Below are 16,498 nucleotides of genomic sequence, written 5' to 3' on the forward strand. Positions count from 1 at the left end.
ACACCCCTGCATTAGGGGCGAGTCCTGGACGTTGCACACGTCATGGATGGATATGTTTGATTATGGCAACTTTTGAAGGATAAAGAGATTGAATAGACCTTCTGAACCGATCCCTCTGATATGCTCCCACCAGAGTACCTGCCCCCACCCAAGTATGGGCCCCTGTACCAGTATGGACCGCCCAACTCTGAGTACATGATCGATTCGAACTACTGTGGGCAGCAGACCCCTTTTACCAAGTTATACAACTTCTACAATGGTACCCAGGCATGAGGGGCAGGTACGGAACACTACACACATGGATGGCTATGTTCGATTATGGCAACTTTCGAAGGAGAAAGAGATTGAATAGACCTTTCCGAACTGATCCCTCTGATCTGCTCCCACCCGCGTATGTGCCCCAGTACAAGTACGGACTGACCAACTCCGAGTACATGATCAACTCCAACAACTGCGGGCTTCGCACCCCTTTCATCAACTCCTACAACTATTATAATGGTTGCTGCCACCCAATTTTCAGCTTCTGCCCATGGATAATCAAGGTAAATTTAAGTTTACATAAAACGGTCATTCCCAAATGACCCGCGTATGCTTTCCATAGAACACGCATGCACCTAAATTCAAAGACCCTCATAACATTGCATCATCATCCAATAACGTGACAATATGCCAATTTTGCTGTTATTCCTATCCATCAAAATAGAGCTTTTGTTGAAGTGAAGAGAAAGGGAAGAGGTAAAAAAGCCAGGAAATAACGCTATTGTCAAGGATTGGACTTCGGCTGAAGTGGATCCCAGTGGCAGGAACAGCAGGAGCATAGTAGGGGTCACAAGCAGAGGTCCAAGGCAGGCGGCAGATAGCGTAGTCGGGTAACAAGCAGGGGTCCGAGGCAGGCGGCAGATAGCGTAGTCAGGTAACAAGCAGAGGTCCGAGGCAGGCGGCAGATAGCGTAGTCAGGTAACAAGCAGAGGTCGGCAATGAGGAGACTGGAACAGGATTATAGCAATAGCTAGCACAGCAGTAAACACAGGAACCTTGCAGGAGCTAAGGAACCAGTATAAACAGGCAAGGGAGTAACAAGAAAGGGAGGTTTAAATATGCAGGCTGAGAGGTGGAGCACAGGTGCAGAGGTGTCCGGTATCAGGGTCTGGAATGTTCCTAGTTTAGCAGCAGCAATCCCGGTGGACAAGTATAGGTACTGCAGGCTAGAACAAGACATTGAGAGTGGCAGCAGTCCCGGTGGCCAAGCATGGGAACAGCAGGCTAGAGAATATGACAGCTACAGTATGTTGGCTAAATCGTAGCTAACTGTGGTTACACCCATCCAGACCCTGTAAAACCCCTATCTTAGGCCCTGAATGGGAGTAACGCCAAGGTTAGGTATGACATAACTAACGTAACACCTTTTCTGAAGTGAAGAGAGATAGAGGAGATTGAAATAATGCCGCAAAATAACAACATGTTAATTGACTTATGCCTTAAATCCCCACGTTACCCCTAACAGATTTTTGTGGACATGCAATGTTATAATAATGCCTAATTTGCATATCATTTCTATTTCATCATCACTTACATCCGTTACATTTAACGCTACGCTATTTACGGGAGAAAATATGTCTTAATGTCATTGTATTGACCGTTAAAGCAACGTTAAGTGACTTGACAAAGCTTTGTGCATCTGGGAGTTAATCCAGACAACAAAATCTAGGAGAATATAAAATGGAGAAGTGGATCAAGAAATGAAACGATAAAGCCGAACACATTAGAGACTAGTTATCAAGCATGATATTGGGGTCTGACTGATGACAAGGTATAAAAATATGTCTTTTAGGATTAGTGCATTAACCTATTTTGCCTGTTTTTCAGTTCTTTCATCACCTGTAATTTGGAGAGTAACTATTTGTGTCAATAAGACGTCATAATGGAATATATTCCATAATTTGTATTGTGCTGTCAACAGAGAGGAGCCTTTTGACATAGTACACAAGTTTTTAATGCACTGTTGCAGCAAATGAAAACCTCTTTTTTTTAATTATTATTTTTTTTACCACTTTTGCATATTGATATTGTTACATATCCGAATGTTACTCCCCATTAAACTTGGTAGATTTATTGACCCAGATTAAAGGGAGGAAAAATGATGCACAAAGATATTCCATTTGATACACCTCCATTATCTAGGCACCATGAAATTGCAATCTATCTCCTCCTTTTGACACTCCCCAAATCGCATGGGGCTCAAATTGTAGCAAAGACCTTGATACAGATGTCGGCCTCTTTATATACTGAGCAGTCTTCTGCAGTAGGGCACTCATGTCAATGGACTGTAAGGTGTCTTCCAGCGCCAGAAGGGGTTTATGGTAGAAGATGGGTTAGTAAATGTGGACTGTAGTGCGTGACTTTGTTTCCCCAGATAACACCACATATTCTGTGATAATGCAGAATATCAGAGTTTCCATAGGATTCAGTAGCAATGGTGGTGCAGAAAAACACAACTAGCCCCCATAGCGCAGCACAGTGAGGTCCGCTATATCTGTTTATTGAGGCCACAATATGGCGTGTGCATAGGGCAGCGTACAACAACAGATCCTATATATGGTGCACACCTACTTGAGAGTAAAGATAGTTGCCGAAATGATTGTATATCAATAAAATATTTATGAGCTTTAATATATCACTGTACATGTACCATAAAATAAATGTAACACTTATACTGATTTAGAGTTTGAATACTATATTCGTCTGCACTCCAAATGACTGAATGCGAGTGTTATTATTACTAATAATTTGTTATTATTACTAATAATTTATTAGAACATTAAAGGATACCCCCACGGGTGGACAGTGTTTCTTTACTGAGAATATTAGATATATCCCAGTGTATAGCAGCACTAATGAACAGATAATCCAGTCTAGATGTGAATAAATACCTGGAGCACAGTGTGAGCTCAAATTATTGGTATCTGTCTGGGTGTCAGGGACATGAAGGAAAGCAAAAAGGGAACCTTGTGCAAGACACTGAGGTACTGTTTAGCTGTCTGATGCACAGCCGACACCTAGAGCAGCCTCTAGGCTGTATATGTGCCTCAGGGGAGATTGTAGTCTGGACAATATACTGTGAGTTATAGTGCTCTCATTTAATTAGGGTCCAAGGCACTTGGTGCTAAATATATCCCAGGGAGTATGTACCGCCTGGAAGTTGTCTATCACAGGATTGATAGTTTGCAGATATGCTGCCTGTGTAGTGACTGCCAGAGTCATGTTAGGACTGAAATAAAGGAATATGGGAAGTCAGTGACACTGTTACAGTGTTGGCAAGTCACAGGGCCCTGGAAGAAACCATTGTAGACGGCAAAACGTACGTCGGGTCGTGACGTCACTAACTTAGCATCTATCACCCCAGTTGGACGTGTGGCTGGGTCTCTCCACACCAGCTCGTCAGCGGACTAAGGGTTAATACGATCAGGCATCCACCTAGACTTTGGTTACGATCCAGTTAGGGCTCTTTTTTTATTAGTACTTTATATTACACAATTTTGGGACCTACCTAGCTTACTGTTATGAGCCAGTTAGAGATCACCAGCACATGTAATGACTTTGTTTTGTAGTCCACCACCGTGACTTAGCAACTCTGTAACCGTGTCGCTGACTTCACATATGCCTATCTGTCAGTCCTAATGTGGCACAGGCAGCATATGTAACTATGTAAGCATATCTGCAAAGGGTTTATCCTGTGATCGACAACTTCCACATGGTACAAACTCCAGGGGATATATATGTTTGTATATGTGTGTGTATGTGTATATATGTATGTACAAATAAACAACAATAATAAATAATATGTGCTCAAGAAAGAACTAGAAAAATAGATTTTTATCAGAATATAACTTTTAGCACTAAATGATGGTATAGCAAAAGCAGACTCAAAATAAACTCAGATGGGGGCCTGGTAACCCTTATTCTCTTGTCTTGGTTAGACATTTATAATGCTATTTCTTTTTAAAGTTGTACCTTTCCACTGCAATTTAACAGCATTGGCCAGTAAATAAAGCATACTGCAGTCAAGCCAAAAGCTATCTACCTCAAATGAAATATTACTGTATCTTTCCTTAAATCGTACAGTACTTTTTATTTTCCTGAACATCCTAAATGTTGTTAACTCATTTGTATTGCAGAAAAGGAACTCTTCTGATCAATAATTGTGTTGCGTTAATAGCTTCTCTCTTCATGGGAATTGCTTATCCAACTGGATACTTTGAACTTTTGATTGTTGGCAGATTCTTAATAGGAATGAATGCAGGTAAGATTTATTCTCTGCTCATTTTAATTCCCAGAATCCCTGGCTGCAGTGGAAGCGGTGTATGCTAAGAGATAATGGGGAAAGGCAGGGTTGCAGACCTGTCTGAGACATGTCAATGTGCTCACATGTGGTATTTTTCTTTGCTGTACATTAAATAGTAGTACTGTATAGGTTATATAATGAAGTACATTTGTTTGAATGTTGCTTTGCTTTTCATTATTGCAGTAGCTTACATTTTAGTTTTAATATGATTTATTAGTAGTAGTAAAGTAGTGCTTGGCTCTTGATCCCATACTGCTTCCATGTTTCCAACAACACACTTTGTAAATAATGTAAGTTTAATTGGCTTCAGTAAACAGAGCTAAACATGCTAATGACTTAGATTTGCCGCTCTCAGTTTTTTGGGAAATGTATCACAAATGACATTTTGTTAGGGGTCTCTAAATGGGGAAGTGTTTGGCAATCAAGTGTTTGCTTTACCCTGATACCACCCTGTCCTTATCAGAGAGTCGATAAAGATAAGGATAGAATCTATCTGTTGGTGGTTCTCAAGGCTCAGTTCTGGGACCTCTCCTCTTTTCTCTCTATACACTCTCTCTTGGTGAGCTTAACCATTAATTTGACTAAGTATCAGCTGCATGCATATGAAACACAACTGTATCTATCCACACACCGAACCGCACACCTGCAGTACGGTCCCAGGTTTCTGTTTTACGGCAATCTCACCCTGTATGGCAGCTAGACGCCTTAAAATGACCTGCTCATAATAACACCTAAATCTAGCCCAATTGTGCTACTTTTCATTATCAGTTACACCACAATATAGTGCCCTAAGCCTGTTATAATAATATTTTTTTTTTATATGGCGCTGACAGTGCTGTGCATGGAATATTGCTGGTCACTGTATTGCAGAAGAACAACAATCTTCAGACCCGACCTTTTATTAATTATATGTGCTGAAAAAAACACGTTTCGGGGAGGGGGGCAGCCTTTATCAGGTGTACATTCAAATTATAGACTCAGTATTTATGGAGTGTATTTAACAATACCGGGTAAATAACCCAGAAGTCAAACCACTTATTTTGATGTCTACCAACTCAGTACAATATTGTGATGTCATAGCTCTGACCGTCTATCTCTGGCTATGCATTAACAAGTATACAGAACAAAGTCTTAATGAACATTTCAGCAATCCCCAAGTGCATAAAATAGTAACAAAGAAGCGAGCCCCAGATACAGAGGCGGAACTAGTTCCACCAACTGAGCGCCCCCAATTTACAGAACCCCTCTCTCTCCTTCTTTCTCCCTTACTCTACTTCTTTTGGGTCTCTCTCTCTCCTCTCTTTCTCTCTCTCTTTCTTTCCCTCTCTCTCTCTCTCTTTCTCTCGTTTCCCCCATTCTCTTTCTCTCTCTCGTTTCCCCCATTCTCTGTCTCTCTCTCGTTTCCCCATTCTCTTTCTCTCTCTCGTTTCTCCCATTCTCTTTCTCTCTCTCTCTTTCTCTCTCTCATTTCCCCCATTCTCTTTCTCTCTTTCTCTCTCTCGTTTCCCCCATTCTCTTTCACTCTCTTTTTCTTTCTCTCTCTCGTTTCCCCCATTCTCTTACTCTCTCTCGTTTCCCCCATTCTCTTTCTCTCTCTCGTTTCCCCATTCTCTCTTTCTCTCTCTCGTTTCCCCCATTCTCTTTCTCTCTCTCTCTTTCTCTCTCTCGTTTCCCCCATTCTCTTTCTCTCTCTTTCTCTCTCTCGTTTCCCCCATTCTCTTTCTCTGTCTCTTTCTCTCTCTCGTTTCCCCCATTCTCTTTCTCTCTCTGTCACGAGTGCTCGCCACAAACAGGACGGGCCCACGAGGCCGAGGTGGGGATTTGTAATCACCGACCTGAAGTCGAGAGGCCACATCCGGTGTGCAGGTTCATCTTCGTGTAGCCGGGTCAGGGGTTGGAGACGTAGGGTAGTAGATATACTTGCCGTGGTCGAGGGTAGGGGACTAGAGGGTAGTTGAGGTCCTTTAGCTGAGGTTGAGGGTAGTAGAAGGTAGAGTGGTAGATATCCAAGCCGAGGTTGAGGGTAGTAGAATGTAGAGTCCGTGGTACAGGTCACTGGAGTGCAAGATAGAACAAGGCAAGGCAGGACAGGGGGAAAAACAGAGTGCTTGCGACCAGCATGACGTCACAAGTAAAGAACTATTATGCTCAAATGATTTGCATTGGCAATCGCTGAGCCTATAAAGGAGGAACAGCCAATAGGCAAATTGCTGCACAGCAGAAGCTGATACTAGAATCAGGTCCCTGATTCTTTGCTGGGTGGGGTCTGCACAGTAGGCACTGATGAGGCACCAGCTGAACCAAGTCTGGATCATACTCAGGGGCGGAACCTGCACCCGATCCTGATGTCTTAGGGGTGGAGCCTGCACCCAATCCTCACACTCCCCCCCATTCTCTCTCTAACATTCTTTCTCTCTCCCCTCCCCCATTCTATCTCACCTCCCTCCCATTCTCTCGACTCTCTCCCCCATTCTCTGTCTCCCTCCATTCTTCCCCCTTCATTCTCCCTCTCCCTTCATTCTCCATCCCTTCTTTTCCCCCATTCTCTCCCCCTCTCCATTCTCCCCAATTCTCTTCCCACTCATTCTCTGCTAAAAGTCCCTACCTGTGGCGTGGAAGGAGGTCCATCCTGTCGGCAGACACCATAAGTTGTGACTGACTTCCAGGTCGAATTGTGGGCCGGGACCCTGCCTCTGCTCTGCTTCTGCTGTCATCCTCCTCCACTGTCTTCCTCCTCCACTGCTGTCCTCTGCCCGCCTGACCTGAATCCCCTAAGTTGCTTCACCCAGGGAACCATCCTTGCTCACCAGCCCCTAGTTCCACCTCTGCCCAGCTATGCACAATAACATTATAAAAGGGTCAAAGAGCCTGTATCTTGTTTAAAACAGAGGAAGCCTCAAAGAACCGTTGCCAAGTTGTTACAGTGTACACCAGGGGTTCTCAACTCCAGTCCTCAAGACCTCCCAACAGGTCAGGTTTTCAGGAGCTCTCTGCTTCAGCACAGGAGGTTCAGTCGAAGGCTGAGCCACCTGTGCTGAGGCTGGGATATCCTGAAACCCTGACCTGTTGGGAGGTCTTGAGGACTGGAGTTGAGAACCATTGGCCTACACTGATATAACTTGATACATTGATACAATGGGGAGATAAAGAGTCCTGCCTACAGTCAGAAGGAGAGATGACACTGGGAATCAAACCACATTGGAGGTTAATGCATGGCTAAGAAAGTGGTGTAGGAAGGAGGGGGTTGGGTTTTTAGAGCACTGTGACTCCTTTTCTGAGAGGTGCCATCTATATTCTAGGGACGGATTGCACCTCAATGAAGAGGGATCTTCTGTGCTAGGGGGGGAGAATGCTAAAATGGTTGGAGGAGATTTTAAACTAGGATGGAGGGGGGAGGGGAATGAAACAGATAATGAACTAAATGGAATAGATGAGGATACAAGGTGGTATGGAGGTAGAATGGGGGCAAGTGCAAGTTTGACAAGCAGTGAGATACCCATAGTAAATAGAGATATTACTTGAAAACTTCTAAAGACTAAAGTGGGAGCAGAAAGGAAGGAGCAGATAAGATAATAGTACAGGCTGAAAAAAAAACTTAAATGCATGCTTGCTAATGCAAGAAGCCTGACAGATAAAATGGGGGAGCTTGAATTAATAGCTACAAGGGAGCAGTATGATATCATAGGCATTACTGAAACATGGTGGGATGAAACTCATGACTGGACAGTTAATTTAGAGGGTTATTCTCTTTTTCGGAAGGATCGAACAAATAGAATGGGAGGTGGAGTATGTCTATATGTTAAACCAGATCTAAAACCTATTATAAGGGATGATGTCTATGAAGGGAATGATGAAAATGTAGAGACTTTGTGGATAGAAATTAGCAGTGGAGGTAAAAGTATAAAGAAAATGTTTGTGGGAATATGTTATAAACCACCAAATATCTGTGAGAATGAGGAAGCTAAAATACTTTTGCAAATGGAGAAGGCATCAAAACTGGGTCATGTTTGCATAATGGGGGATTTTAATTATCCAGACATAGACTGGGGCAATGAGATTAGCGTTACAACAAAAGGAAACAGGTTTTTGGGGGTGCTTAAAGATAATTATATGACCCAAATTATTGAGGAACCAACCAGGAGAGGGGCAGTTCTGGATTTGGTCATATCAAACAATGTAGAAGTAATAACAAATATTCAAGTCCTGGAACATTTGGGTAACAGTGATCATACCAGTAACATGGTCTCATTTGAAATAAGTTATCAAAAAACAGATTACTTGGGTTCAACAAAGACTTTAAACTTTAGAAAGGCAGATTTTTTTTGTTTCAAAGTTTTTTATTAGGCATTTATACATTTGACAGCATTACAGGCACATAGATTATTTTGGCCTAATACAGTACAAGTTTTTCTCATTTTTGTTGGTGTTCATCGAGGAAAAAAGTCTCAACTTTCCCTGACCCTCCTGGGACTGCAGGGGGAGCATGAGTGTAGAAACAGAAAAGGGGGAAGAGGGTGGGAAGGGAGGTGGGGGGGGGGGGCGTTGCTTCCTTTCTTCTCTGCCTCTGTTACTAGGGTCTCTATTCTATCTAGACTCCTTTTCTTTTCTTATGAAGTCTTTCAGCGTTGGAATGCCATTTGGGTCAACCATGGGTCCCATGTCTTATAGAAAGAGACAGTGGACCTTTTCAAAAAGGCTGACAGTCTCTCCATTTCCATCACCTCTTGTACCCTTTTTTTTACTGTTTGTTTGGAGGGGGGAGACACCTTCTTCCAGGCGGCCGCCACCGCACATCTAGCCGCTGTGAGAATGAAGGAGACTAATTTAACTGTTGGTCGGTCCAATGTTTCTAAGGGCTTGGCCAGCAGGTAGGTCAGCGGGTCAATGGGTATTGTGAGGTCTGTGACCTCTTCTATTAATTTTTGTATGGTTTCCCAGTATTTCTGAATTTCCGGACATGTCCACCAGATATGGGCCATGTACCCCTTTTGACCGCAGCCTCTCCAGCATAGATCGGAAGCCAGGGGGTAGATTTGATTTATTCTAGCTGGGGTAAGATACCAGCGAAACAATATTTTGTATATATTTTCTTTGATTGTGGTACATATGGAAGTTCCTGAGGCTGTTTCCCAAATACTTTCCCAATCCTCTCGGTCTATAACTATGTTCAATTCTGCTGCCCAGTGCAGCAAATTTGCGTTATGAGACCTTTCTGGTGGCCTGGTTCTCTACAGAGCCGCTGAAAACCAGTGAGAGGGGGAAATTCCAACGTTGGGGATAATGTTTGAATAAAGTGTCGGATTTGTAGGTACAGTACTTGAACACGTTCAGCCCTACTATTTCATATTTGGTTTGTATGCTTTGGTAACTCAGGAACGGCCCAAGACTCAAGAGGTCGGCAACCACTCTGATGTTTTTTGTTTTAAATTGATCGAATTGTCTGGGCTCACAGCCAGGTGGGAATTTTGGATTTTTGTGGATTGGTGTAAATTGAGAATTAGGTACTGTGAGCTTGAATTTGAATTTGCATTTCGTCCATGTCTCCCATGTGTGTCTCATCGGACCTAATTTGAATTTACTATTCTGCATGTCTTCCCTGCTCAGGGACCAAAGGCAAGCCGGCAGTGAAGGCGTCCCGGCATAATACATTTCTATATCTAGCCAGCAGTATTGGTTTGGGTTAGCGTTCCAGACTACTACCTGTCGCAATTGGGCGGCTTGATAGTATCTTGTGATGTCTGGGACGCCAAGTCCTCCTCTCCCCCTTGAGGCCAAAAGAACTGTTCTGGTAACTCTGGGTTTTTTACCCTGCCAAATAAAGTGGAAAATTAGTTTTGGAATGTTCTTTAATTCTGAGCCAGGGATGTGGACCGGGAGAGTCTGGAAGTAGTATAGTAATCTAGGGCAGCGGTGCGCAAACGGGGGGGTGCGACCCCCAGGGGGGGCGCGAGACTGCCGGCGGGGGGTGCGGGGTTTACAGAGGCCCCGCGCGCTTCCCGAAGGCACTTAAATTAAGTGCCGGGGGAGCTGCAGGGCCTCTGTAAACCTTTACTTACCTAAGCTCCGGCGGCTTCCTTCCTGCATCGCCATGGCAACGCGGCGTCAAAATGACGCCGCGAGGTCATGTGACGTCACGTTGCTATGGCAACGTGCCGTCATGACGCCGGAGCGCAGGTACGTGGGGCTTAGGGGGGGCGCGAAAGTGAGGGGACGCCGGCAGGGGGGCACAGGGAAAAAAGTTTGCGCCCCCCTGATCTAGGGAGTATATTCATTTTAACCGAGATCATTCTCCCGATTCATGATATCTGATATCCTCCCCATTTATCTAGATCTTGTTTGATTTTTCGAAACAGGGCCGGGTAATTCTGTTGGTATAAGGATTGGTAGGTCCTTGATATCTTGACTCCCAGATATTTGATACACGAGGAGAGAGAGGCAGATTTTAATAAACTGAGGTCAAATCTAGTAGTAATACAATGGGATGATGTTTTTGCAGGGAAAAATGTAGAAGATAAATGGGCAGTCTTTAAAACATTGTTAGAAAAGCACACTTATCAGTGTATACCCTTGGGTAATAAGTATAAAATAAATAAGTCAAAACCAATGTGGCTAAATAAACAGGTAGGGGAGGAAATGGACAAGAAGAGGAAGGCGTTTAGATTATTTAAGTCAGAAGGGACAGAGACATCGTATCAGAATTATAAGGAATGTAACAAAAATTGCAAAAGGGCAATTAAATTAGCAAAAATGGATAATGAAAAAAGGATTGCAATAGAAAGTAAGGTCAACCCTAAAAAGTTCTTTAAGTACCTTAATAACAAAAAAATGAGAAAATAAAATATAGGACCCTTTCAGTGTGAGATGGGTAGGCAGATTATTGGAGATAAGGAAACGCAGAGTTATTAAACAAATTCTTTGCCTCTGTGTTTACCAGGGAAGAATCAAGTTCAATAGTAGCGCCACAGGAGAAAGCCACAACCTCTATATTAATGACCAATTGGTTAACTGAGGAAGAAGTTCATAAGCGACTTGAAAAAATTAAAGTAAATAAGGCACCTGGCCCCGATGGCATACATCAAGAGTTCTCAAGGAGTTAAGCTCAGTAATAGCAAAACCATTATATTTAATATTCAAGGACTCCATTTCCACAGGCTCAGTACCACAAGATTGGCGTAAAGCAGACGTGGTGCCTATATTTAAAAAGGGAGCTAGATCACACCCGGGGAATTACAGACCTGTAAGCCTGACTTCAATAGTAGGGAAACTACTTGAAGGTTTAATACGGGATAATATTCAGGAATACCTAATGGAAAACAAAATTATTAGTAATAGTCAGCATGGATTTATGAAGGATAGATCTTGCCAAACTAACCTTATTTGTTTCTTTGAGGAGGTAAGTAGGAATTTAGATTAGGGTAATGCAGTTCATGTGGTCTGCTTAGATTTTGCAAAGGCTTTTGATACGGTTTCAAACAAGAGGTTGGTGTACAAAATAAAGAAAATTGGACTCAGTAATAATATATGCACCTGGATTGAAAACTGGTTAAAGGACAGACAACAGAGGGTTGTCATAAATGGAACTTTTTCAGGTTGGGCTAAAGTCGTGAGTGGAGTACCTCAAGGATCGGTACTGGGACCCCTGCATTTTAACTTGTTTATTAATGACCTTGAGGTTGGGATCGAGAGCAAAGTCTCCATCTTTGCTGATGATACTAAATTGTGTAAGGTAATAGAATCAGAGCAGGATGTAATTTCTCTTCAGAAGGACTTGGAGAGACTGGAAACGTGGGCAGGTAAATGGCAAATGAGGTTTAATACAGATAAATGTAAGGTTATGCATTTGGGATGCAAGAATAAAAAGGCGACTTACAAATTAAATGGAGATATATTGGGAGAATCCTTGATGGAGAAGGATTTAGGAGTGCTTGTAGACAGCAGGCTTAGCAATAGTGCCCAATGTCATGCAGTAGCTGCAAAGGCAAGCAAGATCTTATCTTGCATCAAACGGGCAATGGATGGAAGGGAAGTAAACATAATTATGCCCCTTTACAAAGCATTAGTAAGACCACACCTTGAATATGGAGTACAATTTTGGGCACCAATCCTAAGAAAAGACATTATGGAACCAGAGAGAGTGCAGAGAAGAGCCACCAAATTAATAAAGGGGATGGACATTCTAACGTATGAGGAGAGGCTAGCTAAATTAGATTTATTTACATTAGAAAAGAGGCGTCTAAGAGGGGATATGATAACTATATACAAATATATTCAGGGACAATACAAGGAGCTTTCAAAAGAACTATTCATCACACGGGCAGTACAAAGGACTCGGGCCATCCCTTAAGGTTGGAGGAAAGGAAATTTTTACCAGCATCAAAGGAAAGGGTTCTTTACAGTAAGGGCAGTTAAAATGTGGAATTCATTACCCATGGAGACTGTGATGGCAGATACAATAGATTTGTTCAAAAAAAGGTTGGACATCTTTTTAGATGGGAAAGGTATACAGGGATATACCAAATAAGTATACATGGGAAGGATGTTGATCCAGGGATTAATCCGACTGCCAATTATTGGAGTCAGGAAGGAATTAATTTTTCCCCTTAATGTGGTTTTTTGTTTGCCTTCCTCTGGATCAATAAGTAAGTATAGATATAGAATAAAGTATCTGTTGTCTAAATTTAGCATAGGTTGAACTTGATGGACGTACGTCTTTTTTAACCTCATCTACTATGTAACTATGTAACATCAAAAGTGCTTGAAGGCTTAGCACCATGTAGTAAATCGGGGCCTCTGTAAAAGAGTAAGGCTATGTAGGACCAATGAGAACAGATTCTAGCGATATATTTAAGTTAATCATGATTTTTTTTGTCTTCTCCAATTTATTGTTACCGGAGATGTCAATTTGAAAAAATTTTCTTTTTGTGTTTATTTTTTTTTAAATTAATTTTAAAATGACACGTTCATAAGGGGATTGAAAATGCATTGCCACCTTCATCAATAGGGCAGAAACCTATTTCACCCCGTAGAATCTTTCTTTCATCTTATCACTTAATATACAGAGCAACATATTGAACACATATATTTTTGTATTAATGGAAAAACAAAACAAGATTGTAAAGGCACACTAAATAAATCAGTGATAAAGAGGGATAATAACATTATTTCTCATTCTGCTTTTCGCCTAATGGGATTCAATGCGAATCACAATTACAGTATGGTGCACGGTGCATCCGAGGGAGAGAAGCATCTGCCGGCAATCCTCCCCCCCCCCCCCACCTTCCCTCCCTGTGCTCATGGGCCCCTCCTACATTGCGGAGTTTAGCAGCATGGTGGTTATGCCACTGCTCTGTCTCCTTGTAATGATTCTCCCTTTAGGATCTGAGCGATTCATAATGTGTATAGTACAGTGTTTTTCAACCAAGGTTCCTAGGAACCTTTGGGTTCCCCAGACATCCCTAAAGGGTTCTCTGCAATTTTCTGGTCATTTGAAAATTGTATCAAATCCAGAATCATGTAGGTAAGCGGAGCACAGTCCAACGACATCCAGAGCAGGATAAAGCAAAGAAGAAAAAATTATACCAGGCCAACTCCAAAATAAGCAGATCAATTTATTAGCAAGCTAATGCCAAAAACAGGGGCTTCACGAACGCACCTACGCATTTCGTGCACAGAGCACTTTATCAAGGTGTACAAGGCTCAACATAATCTGCATTTTTATACACACCGGGTTGATCCGCCTTACCGCCGAGATCAGGTGTGTATAAAAATGCAGATTATGTTGAGCCTTGTACACCTTGATAAAGTGCTCTTTGCACGAAATGCGTAGGTGCGTTCGTGAAGCCCCTGTTTTTGGCATTAGCTTGCTAATAAATTGATCTGCTTATTTTGGAGTTGGCCTGGGATTTTTTCTTATTTGCTTTATCCTGCTCTGGATGTCGTTGGACTGTGCTCCGCTTACCTACATGACCGTGGATTTCTCACCCGTGGATGCACGTCGTGGATACAGTGGACGTCCCTTCACGGTATACAGGTAATGGGCCACATCGCCCTATTATGTACCCTGTCTAGGCCAGACATTTCCATTTATTCTTTACTATCTGGGTTATAAATGTGCACCATCAACTGCGGTAGTCACGTGGACACCGCTAGGTGCATACCCATTTCAGTATTTGCAAATATTCATTCAGGACGTCGCATGAGTATCTGGACATTTATCTCTATATCTGTTATATAAACCATATTGGACTATCTGAGCACCACATTCTACTGTTTCATTGTATCAAATCCAGAAGAATTTACAACGCATCTGATCACAGAGTTGCTATTAGAGATGGTTGGGGGTTCCTCAGAATTTCACCTGGGGTTCCTTAAGCAAAAAAGTTTGGAAACCACTGGCTATAGTACATAATGTATTGTATGCCATCTATGTCATGTTTATGCTAGTATTATGCCACCAGATGGCAGTGGCCATTTTCCTGTATTGAGTAGGATGTGGGGCTTATTGCTGAAAATATGTGAATGTGTCCAACAGTAAGCAGTTGGTGAACCACTTCTGTGGGTTACTGTCTCAAACAGCAGATAGACATCCGAGAATATCACAAGGTGCATTATGCAAATCTTAATAATGTGCTCTAGAAAATGTACAGTACACTTGCAATTCTAGTTGGTTTAGGATTGTATTAACTAGTGTTTATGCATTTCTTTTCATTTGCAGGTATTAGCATGTGCGTACAACCCTTGTATCTTGGAGAAATTGCTCCTAAGCACCTAAGAGGCTTCACATCAGTGAGCAGTTCTATATTTCTGACTGGTGGCCTTTTGGCAGGACAAATAGTCGGCTTACGGTACAGATATTATTTTGAGCATGATTCCCCACTTGCTATGTATGACCAGTGCAATAATATTTTTAATTTAATATACTATAGTACTTCACCCAAACCCGTACACATAGCTACAGGAGGCTGCTGGTCGTTGGTGAAGGGGGTTAATTGAGCAGGCTCACTGTGGCCTGATTACTGGGGTCAACCATTCAGACCACCTTCATCTGCCGGACCCTGGACCTATAATCCAACAATTCCCACTTGTCAAGTTTCTTTAGAATGTAAAAAAAATTCAATTAAAAATCGTATGTTTTTGAGTCATATTTAAACTCTTGGGAGGTGGGAAATCTATCAAGACAATTTTGGAGCAAAATTGTAATTTATACCTTGCATCTATGTCTTTGCTTCAAGTTTTACCCATATGCGTCAGCTTGCGACTTGGGGAGTATCAATAGGAGATTTTAGGGACGAGTTCTATGACGCACAAATTACGTGATGTATCAAGCTGTGCATCCATTTTGTATCTTGTATTTGCGGCACATGAATAAGCCAAATCTGAGGTAGTGTAAAGTTTTCTGGCTAACAATTTGCATCACATATAGGACACGCCTTCTTACATTTAATAATTGAATACAACTGCTAGCAGAAAATGAAGCGACACGTGAATACAACGTTCTATTTACCCGTTCTTTACATTGATACATCGCCCTCTTGCTGCATAATGACTTAGGCTGAGTTCCCGATGGCGATGAGCGTGCTCATGCTTGGAGAGCGCTCCAAGCATGAGCGCCGGGTGTCCTGCTTGCGCCCGCGTGGGGGAGATTGGGAGGGGGGGGGCATTGCGGGTAGTTGAGCGCGTGGGTAAGTATAGTTTTTTGTTTATATAGGCGCCGAGCACGGGTGAGCGTGTGTCCCCACGCACAAGCGCTGCGCGCACCACGTGAGTGGGGACTTAAATATATCTATATATGTAAGTACAGGAAAAATTGGGAAGTAACCCCCACGAACTCTGTGGCTACCAAAACCGTGGTTTGCAAGTGTATTAGTCCCAGGTAGCAGGAGAATGACACCACAAGATAATGAATAAATGCATATAAAGTCACATCCAATTAGACTATTACAGGGTGAGGGGCTAATTACGCTGGTAGAAGTACAGATGGGCACGTCCAGGGAAATGCCCAAAGGTAAGTCCATGTAATCCAGTCAATAAAAACCTCACCTGCACCCTGTGTCCTGGAGTGTGCGATCAGCGGTCAGTACTCACAAATTCATCCTGTGATCTGCCTATGAAGCTGATGAGAGAACAGCACCATTGCCTGCTGTTTGTGGTGTCCGC

The 16,498-nt window shown here is 42.6% G+C and overlaps 1 protein-coding gene across 4 annotated transcripts in view; it reads left to right on the plus strand.

Moving 5' to 3' along the window:
• Positions 1-16,498, plus strand: part of LOC142465099 (solute carrier family 2, facilitated glucose transporter member 11-like) — a 97,105-nt gene that overhangs the window by 60,619 nt on the left and 19,988 nt on the right. For all 4 annotated transcript variants that reach the window (XM_075569012.1, XM_075569011.1, XM_075569010.1 and 1 more), the window contains 2 exons: positions 4,176-4,300; positions 15,057-15,186. In XM_075569012.1, coding sequence (XP_075425127.1) covers positions 4,176-4,300; positions 15,057-15,186 — 255 coding nt within the window. The remainder of the gene's footprint in view (positions 1-4,175; positions 4,301-15,056; positions 15,187-16,498) is intronic.

Source organism: Ascaphus truei, chromosome 13, assembly GCF_040206685.1.
Source record: "Ascaphus truei isolate aAscTru1 chromosome 13, aAscTru1.hap1, whole genome shotgun sequence".
Lineage (NCBI taxonomy): Eukaryota > Metazoa > Chordata > Amphibia > Anura > Ascaphidae > Ascaphus > Ascaphus truei.